At 40.8% G+C, this 16,523-nt stretch overlaps 1 protein-coding gene across 4 annotated transcripts in view; it reads right to left on the reverse strand.

Moving 5' to 3' along the window:
* Positions 1 to 16,117, reverse strand: part of col4a5 (collagen, type IV, alpha 5 (Alport syndrome)) — an 81,591-nt gene extending 65,474 nt beyond the window's left edge. For 3 of the 4 annotated variants that reach the window (XM_021322779.2, XM_012874964.3, XM_021322778.2), the window contains exon 1: positions 15,776 to 16,116. In XM_021322779.2, coding sequence (XP_021178454.2) covers positions 15,776 to 15,862 — 87 coding nt within the window. In that variant the 5' untranslated portion in view covers positions 15,863 to 16,116. Of the gene's footprint in view, positions 1 to 15,775 lie in introns of all 4 variants that reach the window. The other variant, XM_021322777.2, reaches the window with a different exon arrangement.
* Between the last annotated feature and the right edge of the window lie 406 nt (positions 16,118 to 16,523).

Raw genomic sequence — 16,523 nt, forward strand, 5'->3', positions numbered from 1 at the left:
TGGTGACATGTCCAGGGCGTACCCCACATCTAACCCAATAAGAGCTGGAGACGGTCACCAGCCCCCGCAACCCTGCACAGACAAGCAAGAATAGATGATGGATGCTTCCATTTATGTGTTCATCCTTCGTATTTATGGATAAGAAATAGCAAAACATTTTACATTAAACGCTGATCTGAGTCTGAGTCTGGAACCAGAAGAAAAACATGCGTGAACCCCTTGTCCTTGTATCTCCACTCTACTTTGAATTAAACCAGGATACTGATGAAATTATCAATAATAACAAAATTTGCATCCTGAAATCTATTTAGACAATTAAATTATCTAGAAATTTTGTCCATTATGGATTTACCTCTAACAAACTCGATGATCACACATGACTGATTCTACCTGGCTGTTTTGCGTTTTTTTTGCCATTATTTAGAAGGCTTCCCGTCTGTATCAATGTCTTACTGCAAAGGTCCTTTAACGTTTTCTCTCATGTTTTCGCTCCCTCTCTAATCTGACAGATGTCCCATATCTCGTTTCATTTTGACCTGAGGGGTTTGTCCAGAGAAGACGAGGAATGCCATGAATTCAGTATTGACACAAACACAAAACCACAATCAGACATAGAAACATCTTGTCAACAGCGAGCACTATGTTGGAGACGCTGATGGAAACACAGAACTATACAATTGGAACGCAAGTTTTTTCTTGCAAACATGTGGGTATTTCACATTTATATGGTATTTATATATGAGCTTGTATGACGGCATTTGCTGTAGAATTAGAAACTCAATCTACCATCGGGAAGACACCCGTTCACGATAATCAGGAAAGCCAACAATGATCAGGAAAAACATTGTCATAAAGTCGTAGGCTATTTTAAAGCCTTAGAAGAATTAGTCCTTGTGCAAAATATTAAAGAACGCCCTTAAAACAGCAGCACACCTGGAAACAAATGGCACATAAATAAATGTATAAACAAGCAACAGATCAGTCGCATTTATTTCCTTTGTCCTGCTGCTGTGTCACTCAGCAATGTGAAAAATGTTCACACACACACACACACACACACACACACACGCACACACAGCGACACGCTGAACATTATCCTCCGACTGCATGCTAAAGGCTTAGCTGCATACCAGTCGCCACACCGACCCGGGATTATCTGGGACCACCTGAGCAACGCAAACCTGCACGTTTGCACTCCTGTCAGCGTCAGGATCCTGACGCCATTGGCCTCTCTCGCTGAACTTAACCGTGACAACTCAAGCAAATCAAAAGGTAAACCCGAGGCCGGCTGTGGTCCTTATGCTGAAAGTCAAAGGTGAGTTCCAAACTTGATTTGGAGGGGAAAACTAAATCAAAAGAAACTGAAAGTGGGTTTAAAAAAAAGGCATGGGCTTTTAGTATCTTGGTGTGTACCAAGAGAAGAGAACCACTTGTTCACTTAAGATGGACAGATTGGATTGGGGCTGAATCTGCAGTAATGCGGGAGCTGCTCTGGTTTGTTGAGGTGAAGACAGAGCTGAACCAAAAAGTAAAGCTCTTGATTTACCACTCCGTCTACGTTCCAACCCTCACCTATGGACCGGAGGTATAGACTGAGATCCTGGATACAAGCGGCTGTAGGGTGAGGAAAGAAGCCAGTTGAGGTGGTCTGGGTATCTGATCAGGATGCCCCATGGGCGCCTCCTTTAGGGCGTGTCCCACTGGGTGGCGACCACAGGGAAGACCCAGAACTCATTTGATCTAACCCTGTACAGCCATACTTTACTGTTTTGATTTACTAGCTCATTAAAGCATTTAGTTTGCTTCCTTGTTGCATTTACAACTCATTACTGAGGATTTAAAATAGATAATGAATAGAAACGGGTATGAACTGTACAACCAATTGAAAACCGCAAAATACCATTACATCCCCTTTGCCTTAATTTGATTAGAAACAATATAGATGCTTTACTTAAAAAAAAAAAAGACTCCCTTATTGTGAGGATAGAAAAGGTAATTTGGTACCTGAAGGATCCAAAGAAGCAAATGCTCTGTCCAAGTGGCTTTCAGGGAAGCCCAGAGACTTTCTTACTGCTGTGATGACAGAAACAGGTGCTCACATGAGAGGAGTGTGGGACGCAGAGCGCTAGAAACGAGGGAGGGGGAAACAGGAGGAGAAAAAGAGAGAGCCAGATACCATTCCACACAGCCCCGCTTTCGTCTTTATGCAATGAAAGCAGAGTTATAGTCAAAACAGCTTTCTGCATCTCTGCACTCTGAAAGCATTAGTCTGCGTGTTGTTGGTTATCACAGCGTGTCATCGGGATCTGACTTCACGTGAGACACACTGAATGGGGGCCGGAGGCGATGGAGGCAGGCAGGAGATTCCACCCAACCTGAGGTGCACTAACAGATGGATCAAGCTGTAAAAGCACCACCTCAAAGGTTCTGATTCAGGTACAGCAACGTGTGTACTCTGGTCCCTTCGTCACATAGCGATGGCAAAAAACAAAGACAAGAATCCTGACACCTAAACCCTGAACTTGCTGTGAAGGTACAGTTTGGTGTGCAGGAAATGTGCTTAAAGGGCCACTGATAGGCTGGAGGATCCCATGACTGGTGTGAAGCGAGTCACTTTATGATGGAACTCCAGTTAGTGGGCCACGGGACATTTGGCCACACCAGTCGAGGTAAACTAATAGGTTCCTGCTTTGTTATACTTTATAAAGTCAGTATTTAATACAGGCGGCTCAATAAACTGTCAAACTATAATTCTACATGTAAATAAAAAAAATACCCCTTCGTGTTATTTAAAGGCCCTCATGATGCAAGAGAACAATCAGTTGTTGTTGTTTTTCTTTAAAAGGGACACTTATCAATTAATCGTGAGTCAATTGATAAGATCAACCAGCCTTAGATTATGAATAATAATAATAATTGAACTTTATTGATCTCACAATGGAGAAATTCACTTCTGCATCTTAACCCATCACCCTTGGGGAGCAGTGGGCTGCCACTGTGTGGCACCTGGGGAGCAATTCAGGGTTAAGGGTCTTGCTCGGGGACCCAGAATGGCAGCTTGCGGGAGTTGAACTCAGAACCTCTAGGACCCAGAGTGCAGGCAGTTGGGATCGAACCGGGTACTTGCATCCTTCTCAGAGCGCAAGTGCACTGCTCTAACCACTCGGCCAGCACTCCCCCTAATGTCATTATGTCATTAATTGATATCCTGCAGTCCTAGTTGAAACGTTTAACAATAAAAGATAAACTTTTAGAAGGCGGGGCATGAAGGCAGGCATGGAAAGTGGCATGACAATAAACAACAGCTGAGGACGTGACAGGCTTGGCATAGCAACAGTATTTACTCAATGTTTACAGAAACAAAGCTAAGTGGGGAAAAAAAACTTGCTTTAACTTTTAAGAAACACCTTTTGAGAAGGCAACTCCAACAAGATAAAAAAAAATATATTAAAATGCAATATCACCATCTACATCTTACCTTCAAAATAATGTGTAATGACAAAGAGTGATGGCCAAAGGCCACTTTTTCACAGTAGCACATCGCTAACCAATTAGCTTCAATAAATTAAAAAGCTAATTTATGCCAGTATTTAAATTGAAAAATGTACACATTGTATAGATTTAACACAAACAGAGTGATATATTCCATTTGTGGTCCGTATCCTGGACACAGTGGCCTTGGAAGCTCTGACACCCGATGCAGTCCACGTCTCGTTCTGTCAAGGCTGTGATTGTCCCCGCTTCTCTGCCACAGTTTTTCCTCCCACTCAACTTTCCAGTTATTTGCTCTTATACTGCTCTCTGTGCACAGCCAGCTACTTTGATCAATGATCTTCAATAATCTCTTGTGGTTTACATTTTCAGCTGGAAAACCACTGAGTCAGTTATCTGCCCCCTGATAGCATAGTGCATCCGTACTATATAAGGGACGCATTGGATTTTATATAACATTTACATTTTGAGGAAAGCTACATCTTGGGTTTCCACCAGCCACAAAAAATGACAAAAATAAAGGGCTAACATTAGAGCTGTCCACATTAACATGTGTTAATTTATTTTAATTTTTAATCAATCGCATGATCTGTTTTGACCTAACGCCCCTCCCTCCTGCAGAGGACACATTTTAGGCACGTTTTAGGGCCTCTGCTGCCGTCAGACTGCAGAGACGCAAACGTGAGCGAAAAGATGAGCGAGGAGAGTCAAACTGGTGTGCAAAGAAGCCAACGTGAGGGAGAGGCAGAGTGTAGCTTTGCAAAAAAAAAAAAGGGGCTTTAAAAAATAATTCACATCACAACCGGTAACCTGTCATACAAGTTACCTTCATGGAGGACTATTGTAAAAAGAACACAGGAGCTGCACGAACAGCAAACAGACAGCTTCAGTACAGCAGCTGACAGATGCTGCATTTGTAGCTCTGACCGGAGATCACACCCAGCCTCCATCGTCCAACAGCCAAAGCTTCTGTGCTTTGGCTGTGATAAAAACAGCAGGAAGGCATTTTTCCAATGTATGCACTGGTCAGTTTCTCCAAGATGCTGAAGCAGAAATCTTCTGAGAAGGTCACCGACAGCGCTCACAACATGAAGGCTGCTGAAAGAGGTTCGCCCTTTGAACATGTGCCCTTGTGCAGCTCCCGCTACGCGAGTTATTGCCATAGCTTTCCGAGACAATGGATTTGAAGCTTTAGACTAATATAAAAAAAACAAACGTGAATGCTCGATGTGACAACAAGCTTTTATATCCATTCTCAAGCTTAAAAAAAAAGACAACTAAGCAGTGATAAAAACCTGTCTGAAGCCACAGAGCCAAAGGATAGAACGCGACACAAGATGCCAGACAAACGGTAATAAAGTGGTGCTGAGTGATGCAAAGGAACCGCCAGTCAGCCCGTTGATCTTCTGCTAATAAACATTCGGTAATAGCTTTATTCCTTTGCAAGTGAGGTATAGCACACTTTGTATATTTGGCTCAGGCTTTGGCAGGAGAAATCAGAAGTAGACATCTGTAGATCAAGATAAGCCACTGATCGCAGACAGATAGATTAAAATCCTTATTCTTTTCAGGAGAAAGTATGCAAACAACAGATTTTCTTGCTTACAGGACAAAATACTTTTCAGCTTCATCCTCAAACACTGCTTTTCCGTTTCATTCAGATATTTTGTTATATGCTGAGCCTTCTGTGTCCAGCCTGAAGCTTTTTTTTTTGTTTTGTTTCCTTCATGTAGCTCATTTCAGTTTGACCCGAGGCGGTGCTTTAGACACCGAAAGTCCCCAATTTCTTGAGAGAAAAAAAAAAAAAGAATGAAAAGAAAATGGAAACACAAGACGTCCGACCAAAGCGGAGAGTGGAGTTAAGGAGAACAGCATGTCTTGTGACTGACTCCGTGTAGGTGGATTTGTCAGTCAGCCCATGGACCGGAGCCGCACACACAAACACACACACATGCAGTCGGAGAGAGAGAGGACCGAGTCCAAGCTGCTGCAAAGCGTCGGACGCATCTGCACGAAAAACACTAAAAATAAACTTGCCAGGGATAATCCCATCCAACTCAACTCAAAGTACAGAATGCAAAACGGATTAGCGGGCTCGACGTGAAAAACAGCGCTCGTGTTTCAAAACTAAAGCTAAACCTTTAGTCTGATTTGACAGGCGGTGCAGGTCTCTACAGAGTTCGGGTTTTTTTTAAAGCCTTAAACAGTAACAAACTCTTCCACTAGCTCAGCAAAAAACAGCTCAACTGCTGGCTAAAGGGGGGGAAAAAGGCAGTTCCTATGATCCAGTGTAGGCCGGAACAATTTTTGGGAAGAGTGGCTCTCTTGCAATCTGAAATTGCAAAAGCTCCATCTTCCTCAATGTGGACCTGGAATACACTTAACCTTAACGACCGGCGTATTGGTGCATGCATGTGTGTGTGTGTTAATGAGTGTGACAGAGTGAATGTGATTCAATCAAAACACATATAAAGGTAAAATGAAAATACTCTCCTGTAGATCCTGTCTATACTGTTTGAGGTTTATGGGGGGAGTATGAAGTGATCAAAGAAGGCTCGGAGGGAAAGTGCCGAGCGAGAGGAACAAGATGTGATAGATACAGAGATTAAGGTGCCCTGATGACTGTAGCATCAGTGTAGCTGAGAGCACTTTATTCCTTCACGAGCTCTTTAACTGCCTGATTTCAGGGAGAAAACCCTGATCTCCTTTGTGTTTGAAACTGCGGGAGCAGATGCTTAAACGTGTCAGGAGTCATTTTTAAAAAGAGTTTTACATTGTTATTAAAGGTCTCAAATTTTATTCAGTTGCTTCTTTATTCTGTGTCTCTTGCTCCTTTAGCAAAATTCTCTTTTTGTATGCTTTTGCGAGAAATGCACTGGTGTTAGGTGCTGGTCACTTCATCCTTTTGTCATTTTTTAAAATTGGCTTGTTTAAAAACACAATATTCTACATTGGATAAAACTAGACCCATACAATACACTTATTTCAACTTATTTCAAAGTTGCACTCAGAAAAGGCTGACTGCCACATTTTTGGCAAGATTATAATTACGGTATCTTAGGCTCCAGGCGTTCATATTATGCATGTCAACAGTACGTTGGGCCAGTTGTAGTGCTGGGCGGTGGGTGTAAAAATGTGCGTCTGTTTTTTTTAAGATTCTGGTGGTTGCACAGTATATCACTGTATTATTTTATTTATGTACTTATTATGTTAAATCTTTTTCCATGACTAGGCTTTAATATATGTTTGTGTCTTCTTTTATTGTCAGGAGAAAAGGACAACAAGGAGTACAATTTTAAATCGAGTATAATTGACTATGTCCAACAAAATTACTGAATATGTGAGTCAGTGTGGAATTGCAGAAAAATGTTGCAGAACATAAACTATTTTTATACTGCAAACTGCAACATATTAAAAGTAGAAATAGAAATAAAAAAACAGAGATGTGCAAACTTTAACACTGCTTGCTTTTCAAAACAACATAACATTTATAAGGTTCTATAAACAATATAAATGGACCTAAAATACTTGATGTTTAGGAATTCAAATGTTACAGTATTTAAGTATTACACAAGTAAGACACAAGCTTAATATCAATTTACAATATGTAATCCTTGTTATACCTCATCTGAGAGATACAGCATTTGCAAACAGGGGTTGGGCAACTCCCACTCACGACTGATGAAGTGCACCATTATGCTGAGGTATGCCTCTACGCTGCGACTTGATCACAGGCCTGTTGTTGTTGAAAAGTGGGTGACAGCATGTAGCACCGCTTCTAGCTAGCTTTGGTGGTGTTGATATAATGTTGAGATAGCCGTTTAGCTGAAGTATTTTTTTTTAGCTAAATTCATATCAGAGGGGAAATTGTAACCAAATGAACTGATATAGCGGCAACTGTGGCATTAGCCAGTTGGATAGGTTTTCTATGTCCATGATATTCACGCTTACTATGCTAAATCTTTATAGGGACATCACAATGACGGCTTGAAAGAGAAAAGGGTGGAGGAAATTTGTTTTGACCATAACTAATATCATCATATTTAACTACATCCCAATTGCAATGTATCCTAAATATTACGCACTAAAACCTTCTGTTAATATCCATCTTCAAGCTTGAAATTTACTGTATAAATTTCTAGCTACGCGGCCAAAGTAGTTCTCCCATGTCAGAACCATAAATCACCATCATACGTAGAGAAAGAAATGGTATGAGTTATCTAATTTTTCAGTTGTGTTAACCAATAAAAAAACAATACATTTTTAAATAATCTAATTTAAATGGTAACGGTCCCAAAATGTCTTAAATGTCTAACATTAAATTCACCCAAATTGTGTTTTTGAAGGCCAGTAAGTCGACAGTGGGTCCCTATGAAACCCTTACAATATGGCACCTTTGTGTAAAAATGTGTAATACTTTGATCCAATGATGATCTCTCTTTTATTTAAAACAGAAAAGCAACAGCTATACTTAACAAATACACCACCTGTGCGGTATTTTCAAAATAAGGCTACCTGTCTCCAGGAGTGAATGCTGCTTGTCAAGACTTTGATGCAATCAACTGGTTCCCTTATATAAGAAATCTTTTTGACCAATCTGTATAATTTGACCCAATCTGTATAATCTGATTGATTTTGACTTTGTAAAGTGCCTTGAAATGACATGTTTCATGAATTGGCGCTATATAAATAAAACGGAATTAAACTGATGGTCTTTTATTTGGCAGTTGATCAACAGTGCACAACACTGCATGGGGGATGGCCGATCTAGCTAATATATGTTCCTTCAAGCAGGAGGTACTCAGGTGAGCCTGGCCCTTTCTTTGTTATATTATTAAAACCCTTAAAGGTTTAACCTTGAGACAAGTCACTGGCTCATCCTTACTTGTCATATGGGTCTGAAATGGGGAGATAATCTATTTTCATACATTTTCCTCCCTTAGTGTTTTTAAATCCTAGAGGGAGATACTATCATGTCACAAAACAACGACACATCTGAAACACAGGTGTTGAACACATGAACAAAATCCTGGTGTTGCCTTCTGCTATGTGTAAAAAAGAAAAGAAGCTAGACCCATGAACAATAGCTCTTAAGGTAAGACTTATTTTACATTAAACTCTATTGAACTTATGCATTGGGGTAAATATATTTTGACTAACTGACTACAAGGTAAAATGTCACCTAAGCAATCCATTTGTGTGGACAGGAAAGGAAAAACACTCTTTAAATGTCCCCAATTCTCACACTTACAACTTCTAGGTAACATCAACGAAGACTATAGATTATTTGTTCAGGACAAACGCCCAACAACGAAGAGTTGCCAGAAAGAGACATGAGACTGAACAAGATTAAATAGCATTATCACCTCACAGAACACGAGAAAGTTAGAAAGAGGACAGCTCAGAAATAAAATAAATTACAGCTAATCTTTGTAATAACAGAGTGTTGGAGGCTAAAGGTAGAGAAGAAAGAAAAGTGTATATACTGGGTAAACATCTGATGTTAGTTTTAGCGGTGTTTTGTCCATCTGCCAATACGGATGGCATCTGCAGCTCATTGACACCTCAGTGTGAGTCTTAACCTTCTAGGGCCCTGGTCATCAAAATGTGGCTCTACGGCCATGTCTGACCCAAGAGTTCCTCTCATCCAGTCAGCCTGAGTGTTTAATTCTGCACAAACCAGTGGGAATAAAGTGTAAAGTTTAAAAAATGGTCAATGACGTGACCAATCCTCGCACATACCACACTATGCTACAAATATGCTATAAATTGTTCATGTTTTTCTTAATTATTTTCAAACACAACGCTGCTTTTGGCTATTTCCTATACAATTGAATTCAAATTCTAATGTTAGTTATTTTTATTATACTAATAGCACTGTTATTTTGAATTAAAGGCAAGTTTTTTTTGTTATCTTTGTATTCTTCATTCCTCACATCAAAAATATAACAGACATTCTTTTTAATTCATTACAACAACAGAAAACTTAGCTTATCAAAGGTTCCCCAAGAGCTGTTTGCTCAGAAAAGTTCTGGCGCCTCAAGCAAGGTTTGCTGGAGAACCAAGTTAATCAAAAATAACTTCTAAGAAACCCAACCATGTCTGCTCAGGCCGTTATCAGTAGCCCCTTAACCTACAATACTCCTGTTTTAAAGCCTTGGAGAAAATACAGCACAAACATTTACCGTTTTCCTGTTTTTAGGGATACCGTGCCTTTAAGAGGTCATACTTTAATGTTAACATTTGCCCACAATTAAAGTTTTTTATATGAGACTCCAGCAAAACTCTGGAGATATCATTTTCTCATGATCACCAAAGGGGAACCCAGCAAAACTTGAGGTTTTGATGGTGAGGAATGAAGTAGCCATTTATCCAACAATAAGAAAGAAGGAACTTTCTAGCATGACTACCAGTGCCACCCAATGCTCTTTCTAAAAAAACAAAACAAAAAACATTAGCAACAAGCTAACAAGCATGTCTGTCTCCAGGTTAAATGCAGGGACCAATCACACAGCTAATCAATTAGCTAATATCAACTTATTAGATTGTCAGCTTGTGAAGAATGAAATGAAGTACTATTATTGTGCATAATAATCATCTTTACAATAAAACTGGTACTATTTTCAGTCAAGTCTAGATTTTTTTTTCATAAATGGCTATATTAGCTAAGACCTTTCTTCAAACTGCATCTTTTTTTTTTTAGTTTAAAAAACAACAACATTTTGGCTCTTGGTTTAGCTGGCAGTGATTTTACATTTCATAGGATTACTTGAGAATTCATCCCATTTGACCATCAAAATATCTCTAGATAAATGATTTAAAATCCGTGTTGTGTGAAAAGCAGATACTGATTTTCATCAACTGTGTCCACAGTCCCGCTTGCACTTTGAAAACCATGAACATTTAACAACATACTTTTCCCGTCTGGTTTCAGCAGGTTTCAGTGGGACGCTACGGACACAATGGAGACTTTTTTGGTCATTTTCTCTGGAGCAATATCGGGGGACCACCACAAAACCTTTTACCTTGTGAATGACACCAAAGTCAAATTGCTGAACATTTTTGCAGTAGCACAAAAGAGCACAGACACTTGTGACCTAGCTTTTCGAAAAAAAAACAAAAAAAACAAAACAAAACACTGTTTTGACATTAGCAGATTAGCAAGTGTTAGCATGTCTGTGGACGAAATAAAATAAAACAACTGCTGTAGGCTCCATACAATATCACACAAGAAGGCTAAGAAGCCTAAATCAGCTTTATGAGGTAAAAGTACCAATACTCTGCAAAATAAAGTACATTTACTTTGAAGCTATAATTAACTTAGTTCTATTTGTTTTATTTATTTAGGTATTTCACAGCCTTACGCATGAAAAAATGCCTGCTGCTTGCCATAACTTGCCATCATCAATATGCCAGTCTTCCAAGTTTGCAAAGTTAAAAATCAAAGAAAATACTAATTGTGCCTTAAATCACCTTTCATTTAGAACGTTTAAGTTTTTGAAATCAGTGTGCATCAAAAATCATTTTTTAAAGGTTTTAACAACAAAATGCTCCCTGTTTTTTTTTTTTTTTATTGTTTTTTTTTTGTTTTACAAATCACACCTTAACAACGCTGCTAACTGTTCTAGTTGTTTTAACATGTTTCGATAAGACTCCAAGGACATCTTCGGAGGCATGAGAGAGGAACCCTACAAATCTTTACACCTGCCTAGGAAAAGTTTGCTGACCGGGACTTTTTCTATTGGAAAACACAGATAATGGTGGATTGATTACCAGAAGAGCAAACACTAGCACGCTAGCAATAGTTAGCATGTCTGTTAGTAAAATGAACAACCTGCTGCAGGCTTGCTAGTGGAATAGATAACACAGCAAATAAACATCGACTTGTAAGCCTCCCAAAAATACTTCACAAATCAAAACATGAAATAAAGCACCAATATTAGTATTACTAATGTTCATTTACTTTGAAAACTGTAACTATTTTAGCAATGACTAAGTTAGGTTTATTCTCTATATTCCCTGTATGTAGGGTTTCCACTATTCTGTACATCTGCTAAAGCAGCGGACATTAAATGTGATTACAGTCGTTTGAATTTCAAAATGCATGTCATGAGTACTTGAGCTAGCGGACTCTCACTATCTATACCTATGTTGGTGCATAAAATAAAATTACCAATACATTAAAAATTGTAACATTATCACAGCTTAAATAATAAGCAAGGAGACCCGGTGTCAAACACCAAGAACATAAAACAAGAACCCTGTTGATGGTTAATACTTTCTGCATCTTTATGCCACATTAAGGTTGTCATTTGGTGACATAAAAAACAACAACAACAAATCAGTCAAGACAGAGCAACAAAACTTGGATATGCCAAAAATAAAATGTTAGGTGTGCTCCATGTTCATAGAAGTCATTTGGCATAAAAGATGAACATTGGAATTGCATAGAATATTTTTGCAAGGTATAGATTTTAAGGACCTGATTTAAAGGCTGACAGCAAAAAAGAAAAAAAAAAAAAGAAAAAAAAAAGGTTTACAAGGAGACGTCGGGCATAAATAGAGAGCAAAAAAACCCAAACAAACTAGAGACACAATAAACAGAAAGGATATAAAGCCTTTTTTGTGCCAAACTGGAAGGCATGCCTGCTGGGTTATCTCACATGTCACAGCCATATCTCTGCGGATGTTATGACTAAGCTCCCTTCACCTAACCGTCGGCCTCCACCGTTGGCCCTTAAGTTCCACCCGGGCTCCAGGTCACGTGTAAAGGTGAGGGAACCCATGACGGAGCATGTGCACGCGCGCGCACCGCCAAGCCATTGTTTCCCAGGCGCGTGCGCGAGCCGCAAACCAAGCGTGTGCTTGTGGTTTGCAGGCCATGACGGGTTCAAAGGAAAAACCTTGGGGTATACATTACAGCTGAACTCGCTCACCTGGCGGAGTGGCGATACGTATCGGAGCGGCCTTTAATTCTCAGCGCCCCAAATGATGCATGTCGCTCTTCGTTTCCTACAACTTTTGGGTTCTGATAGAAAAAGAAACCCTCTGTGTGTGATTGTGCATTTTTTTTTTCATCATAGATTTGTTGTGAAAATCTGCAGACAAACATCCATCTGTGCTATTTGAGCTTCAGGAAAAACACCGGCTTCCTCTTGAAAATGGACACATACATTCTGGGTCAATCTGACGGCTTTCCCTGTTACATCTGCAGATGTGCCAAAACGTGAAGGAGCAAATACTTAGCTATTTTTTGTAGAATGGGAGTTTAGTGAGCGTTGATAAAGGAGAGCGTCATACACGGCGCCACCACCAGAGGGACACAGTGAGACCCCTGGGAAAGGCTGCAAGTCTGACTCCACCCAACATCTCATCCACCTGCAGGTGATGACTTTTTTTTCCCCCCTTCATTCGCGCTCAAACTACATTCAAGGTCTGCCTTTATATTTACTCTGAAGGAAATAAACTGACTGATAAAGACAGTGAGAAAGCATGAAGCTCAGACATCTGTGCCCGTGCACTTTCACTTTCGGCTCTGACGGGTTTTCCTGCTCCCCTTTTCTTTAACGTCCCAGCACTGTAGCCACTCTTTCATAGCCCAAACAACTACCAGCAAGATGCAGCTTTTAACTACATTACACATCCAAAAACCTTTGTGTGTCGTTAGGCTTTAAAGGCTCAGCAAGCAAAAACTATATCTTAAAACGCCATTTGATGCATTTCTTTTCTGAGACACGTTACCCCATCAAAGTAAAGCAATTTACGTCAGCAGATGAGCTTTTCCCACTTTTGGAGAAAACAAACTGAACTTTCTTCATATCAACGCTAGCAACCGGGAAAAAGCCTTGCTATAAATTCAGCCTACTTTTATAGAAAATAATGCATATAAATTTAAACCAGATCGAGTCCTGCGCTCATTTTGTTTACGTTATGTTTACTTATGACCTAAAAGTTGTTGTCTGGTGAATGCACTGAGAGGCCGGCCTGCGTTATAAGCCCCTTCAGGTCTGAGTGGTTCCCAAGAGAACTTGACACAGGAAAGGCGAAAAAAAAATGCACCTGTTGCATATTAAAGAAAATATTGTAGCTGTTCAGACAGAACAAAAGGTAATTTAATCATTTATGTCTATTTCATCTTATCGGCAAGAATATTTCACTCACTGTTAAATGCTTGTGAATAGATCAGGGGAAGAAACAGATGATGATTATTTACAATCATTTTCACCCTGTTTTAACAACCCTGTCATCCTCTGAGCTCAGGAATATTTTACAGAATCATGATGGGAATAAATGTTTAAAAATTACATACTATACTATATAAACATTGAGACATTGAAATGAGAATTTAACCAAGTGCTATTGGTTTTAAAAAATGTGAAGTGACCGATGTGACTGCAAAATCCCCATTACAGTTGATTACATTCATTGCAGAATACAAAAAAATAAATACATAAAAGGATTAATTAGCAAATAAATGCTGCTCAGCGTGTAGGGCCTCCTACAAGCAAGAAGCTTCAAGCTTGATGATGCAAGAAACCTCCAGGAAGAGTTCAAAAAAACCACCAAAAGCGGCATGACCGAGAGCCAGCCTGATTGGACGGGGCTGTTGTGTGGGCGGGATCATCATCCAGTCAGAGCTCTGAAGCATGCAGTGATTTTTGTCTGCAGGGTTTCCAGAGACGGCACATCTGGTAAGAGCTGGGCTGTAATTGAGTGAACGCGTGAGGTGGGGCTGGGGTAAACTTTCAGAAAATACAAACACGCAAAAAAAACCCCTCCTGGAGTGTTCCATTCCTGAATCCAACCCGTGTGTAAAGGGAAGTTTCAGCTGGATGCCACATTAAAGATGGCAGTTAAAGGTTTTGGTGTCTAGCACAGGGACTGCTCTAAGGGGGTGTCCAGGGAGGGGCCAACCCTACAAATGTGTTAGCCCATACAAAAAACGATTTCTAACAACAATATGAATAAGGCAGGGAAAGAATTCGCTTGATCTAGCTGCCAAAGTTTGTTTTTGTTTTTTGTTTTTTTGTCCTTATAATTAACGTGTATGTTTACTTTTGTTTTCCTCGGTATCTGCCACTAAACCTAAAAGCAACCGCATAACAAAATTCTGCAATATTATTGGTGCTTTCAACTTGTCTCAGAAGTCCGAGCTCGGATTGCGTAGCTGTAAGTCAGGGTGCCGGCCCAGTTAGCTGCGTGTTTTGGTGCCACCTTCTGCAAGTTCTCTCCGTTTTGTTGCACCTAAAGGAACATGCTCACAAAATGAGGTTTGACGCTTTAATTGGATGCACACCGTCAAGATCGCGAATACATGACTTATTACGACAACGTTTTGTATGATTTATATGTGTGGCAGCCATGTTGGATAGTGAACACAGGCCTGACTTTCCCAGCCAGAATTAAGAGATTTCAGTTGGCCTTCTTTTTGTTTTTACGACAGAGAACTTGACAAACGGGACTTCTGAACTCAAGAGAAGGCACCATTTCAGTGACACCCATCTGGCAGCCCCTTTCAAAACTTTCTGGAGCCGCCCCTGCAGAAAGCTGAACTAAACCCAAACATGTGCGCGCTTAGGGAGCAAAAAGAAATAAACAGTCCAGTTTCTTTTTTTTTTTCTTTTTTGGTACCTATGGTGGCGTACCCAATCTTCTTGGACAACTAACTGGATTACGCGCAGCAAGCTGCTTTTTTTTTTTTTTTGCAGACGATTGTCACCTGACAGAACACGCAGGAACGTCCGGGGTCTTCTTTTCACCAGAGGAAACGGAACCATCCGCCAAACTCATGCTTTATATTTCGTCTGAATGGTTCACGCAGCGCAGAACCGCATGCAAGCCGAAGCTGCAGAAGTGATACTGGGAGGGGGGGAAAGAGAAGCTCCTCGGATGGCATGTCGCTGCAGGTTGACTTGCCTCCTCTCCTGCTCGCAGAGCGCATGCAGCGAGCCGGACACAAACCCCTGTCCGGACTGCCATGGAAGCTACAAAGCAACAAGGTGCCCATGGAAACACGAAGAGCAAGGAAAGCCCAGCATGGAGCGCAAAAGACGCTGATTTCATCGCTATTATTGACATATGCGCATCATTCCTGTTGCGCCACTTGTTATAAAGCAGCCTCTCTCTATTTATAAACGGGATCTAGACTTGCTTGGAGAAGTAGTGGCGTCCCGGCGCAGGCAACAGGGAGCGCGGCAGGTCTCCTCCTGCGTGTGTCTGGGGCTGCTGTGGCCCCCAAACACAATCAGAACAAAAGTAAATGCGTGCAAGAAAGCGCACTTACCGCAGAGTCGGAGAGTTGCAGAGCGGCGCACAGTACGAGCAAAATCACAGCCGAGTGGAGCTGCAGGCGCCTCAAGTCTCTATTCATCTTCGGCGGGGGGGAAAAAACAACGCAGGGATCCACCTGTGTTGCCACTCACACGCTCGTCTGTTTATTTGCTTGTCATGTCTCTGTTTGCCAGCTCCTGCACCCTTGCCCTCGGTACCAGACGTATTTGCTGAGCGGCACTTGTCGGGCTGCAGCGGCTGGTTGTTCCGCACAGATTGAAATCTGTAGTGATCCTGGCTCTGGCACAGTGCGTCTCTGCAGTCCCGACTCGATTTCCCTCCCCCTGCAATCCAAACTTGCCCACCCCGGATATGGAGAGACTCCGACAAACTCGGCGTGGTGATTCGTCTGTGCAAATACACCAGGAGCACTCAAAGAGTGCGCCACATGTCCAATTTGGCGTAAAACTTACTTTCTGGTCTGGTTTATTAGGTTCCGCTTGAGTTACCTTGCCGTTTCTTTTAAACTAATTAAAAAGAGATAAGACTGAACTCTTCATTCCAGAATTGCGCGGATGGATATGGGTTTTGCGCCCACAAAAAAAAAAGAAAAAAAAAGAAGAAACCTGCATGAAAAAAATGTTTTGCCATTTCCCCTGCTTTAATTCTTCTGTAAGTCTGGACATGTTGCGTTCCTGTTGGAGTTTTAAAGGTCACCTTTCACTCTATTGATTATTTGCAGGTGGATGGGGATGACAGGA

Source organism: Fundulus heteroclitus, chromosome 14, assembly GCF_011125445.2.
Source record: "Fundulus heteroclitus isolate FHET01 chromosome 14, MU-UCD_Fhet_4.1, whole genome shotgun sequence".
NCBI lineage: Eukaryota > Metazoa > Chordata > Actinopteri > Cyprinodontiformes > Fundulidae > Fundulus > Fundulus heteroclitus.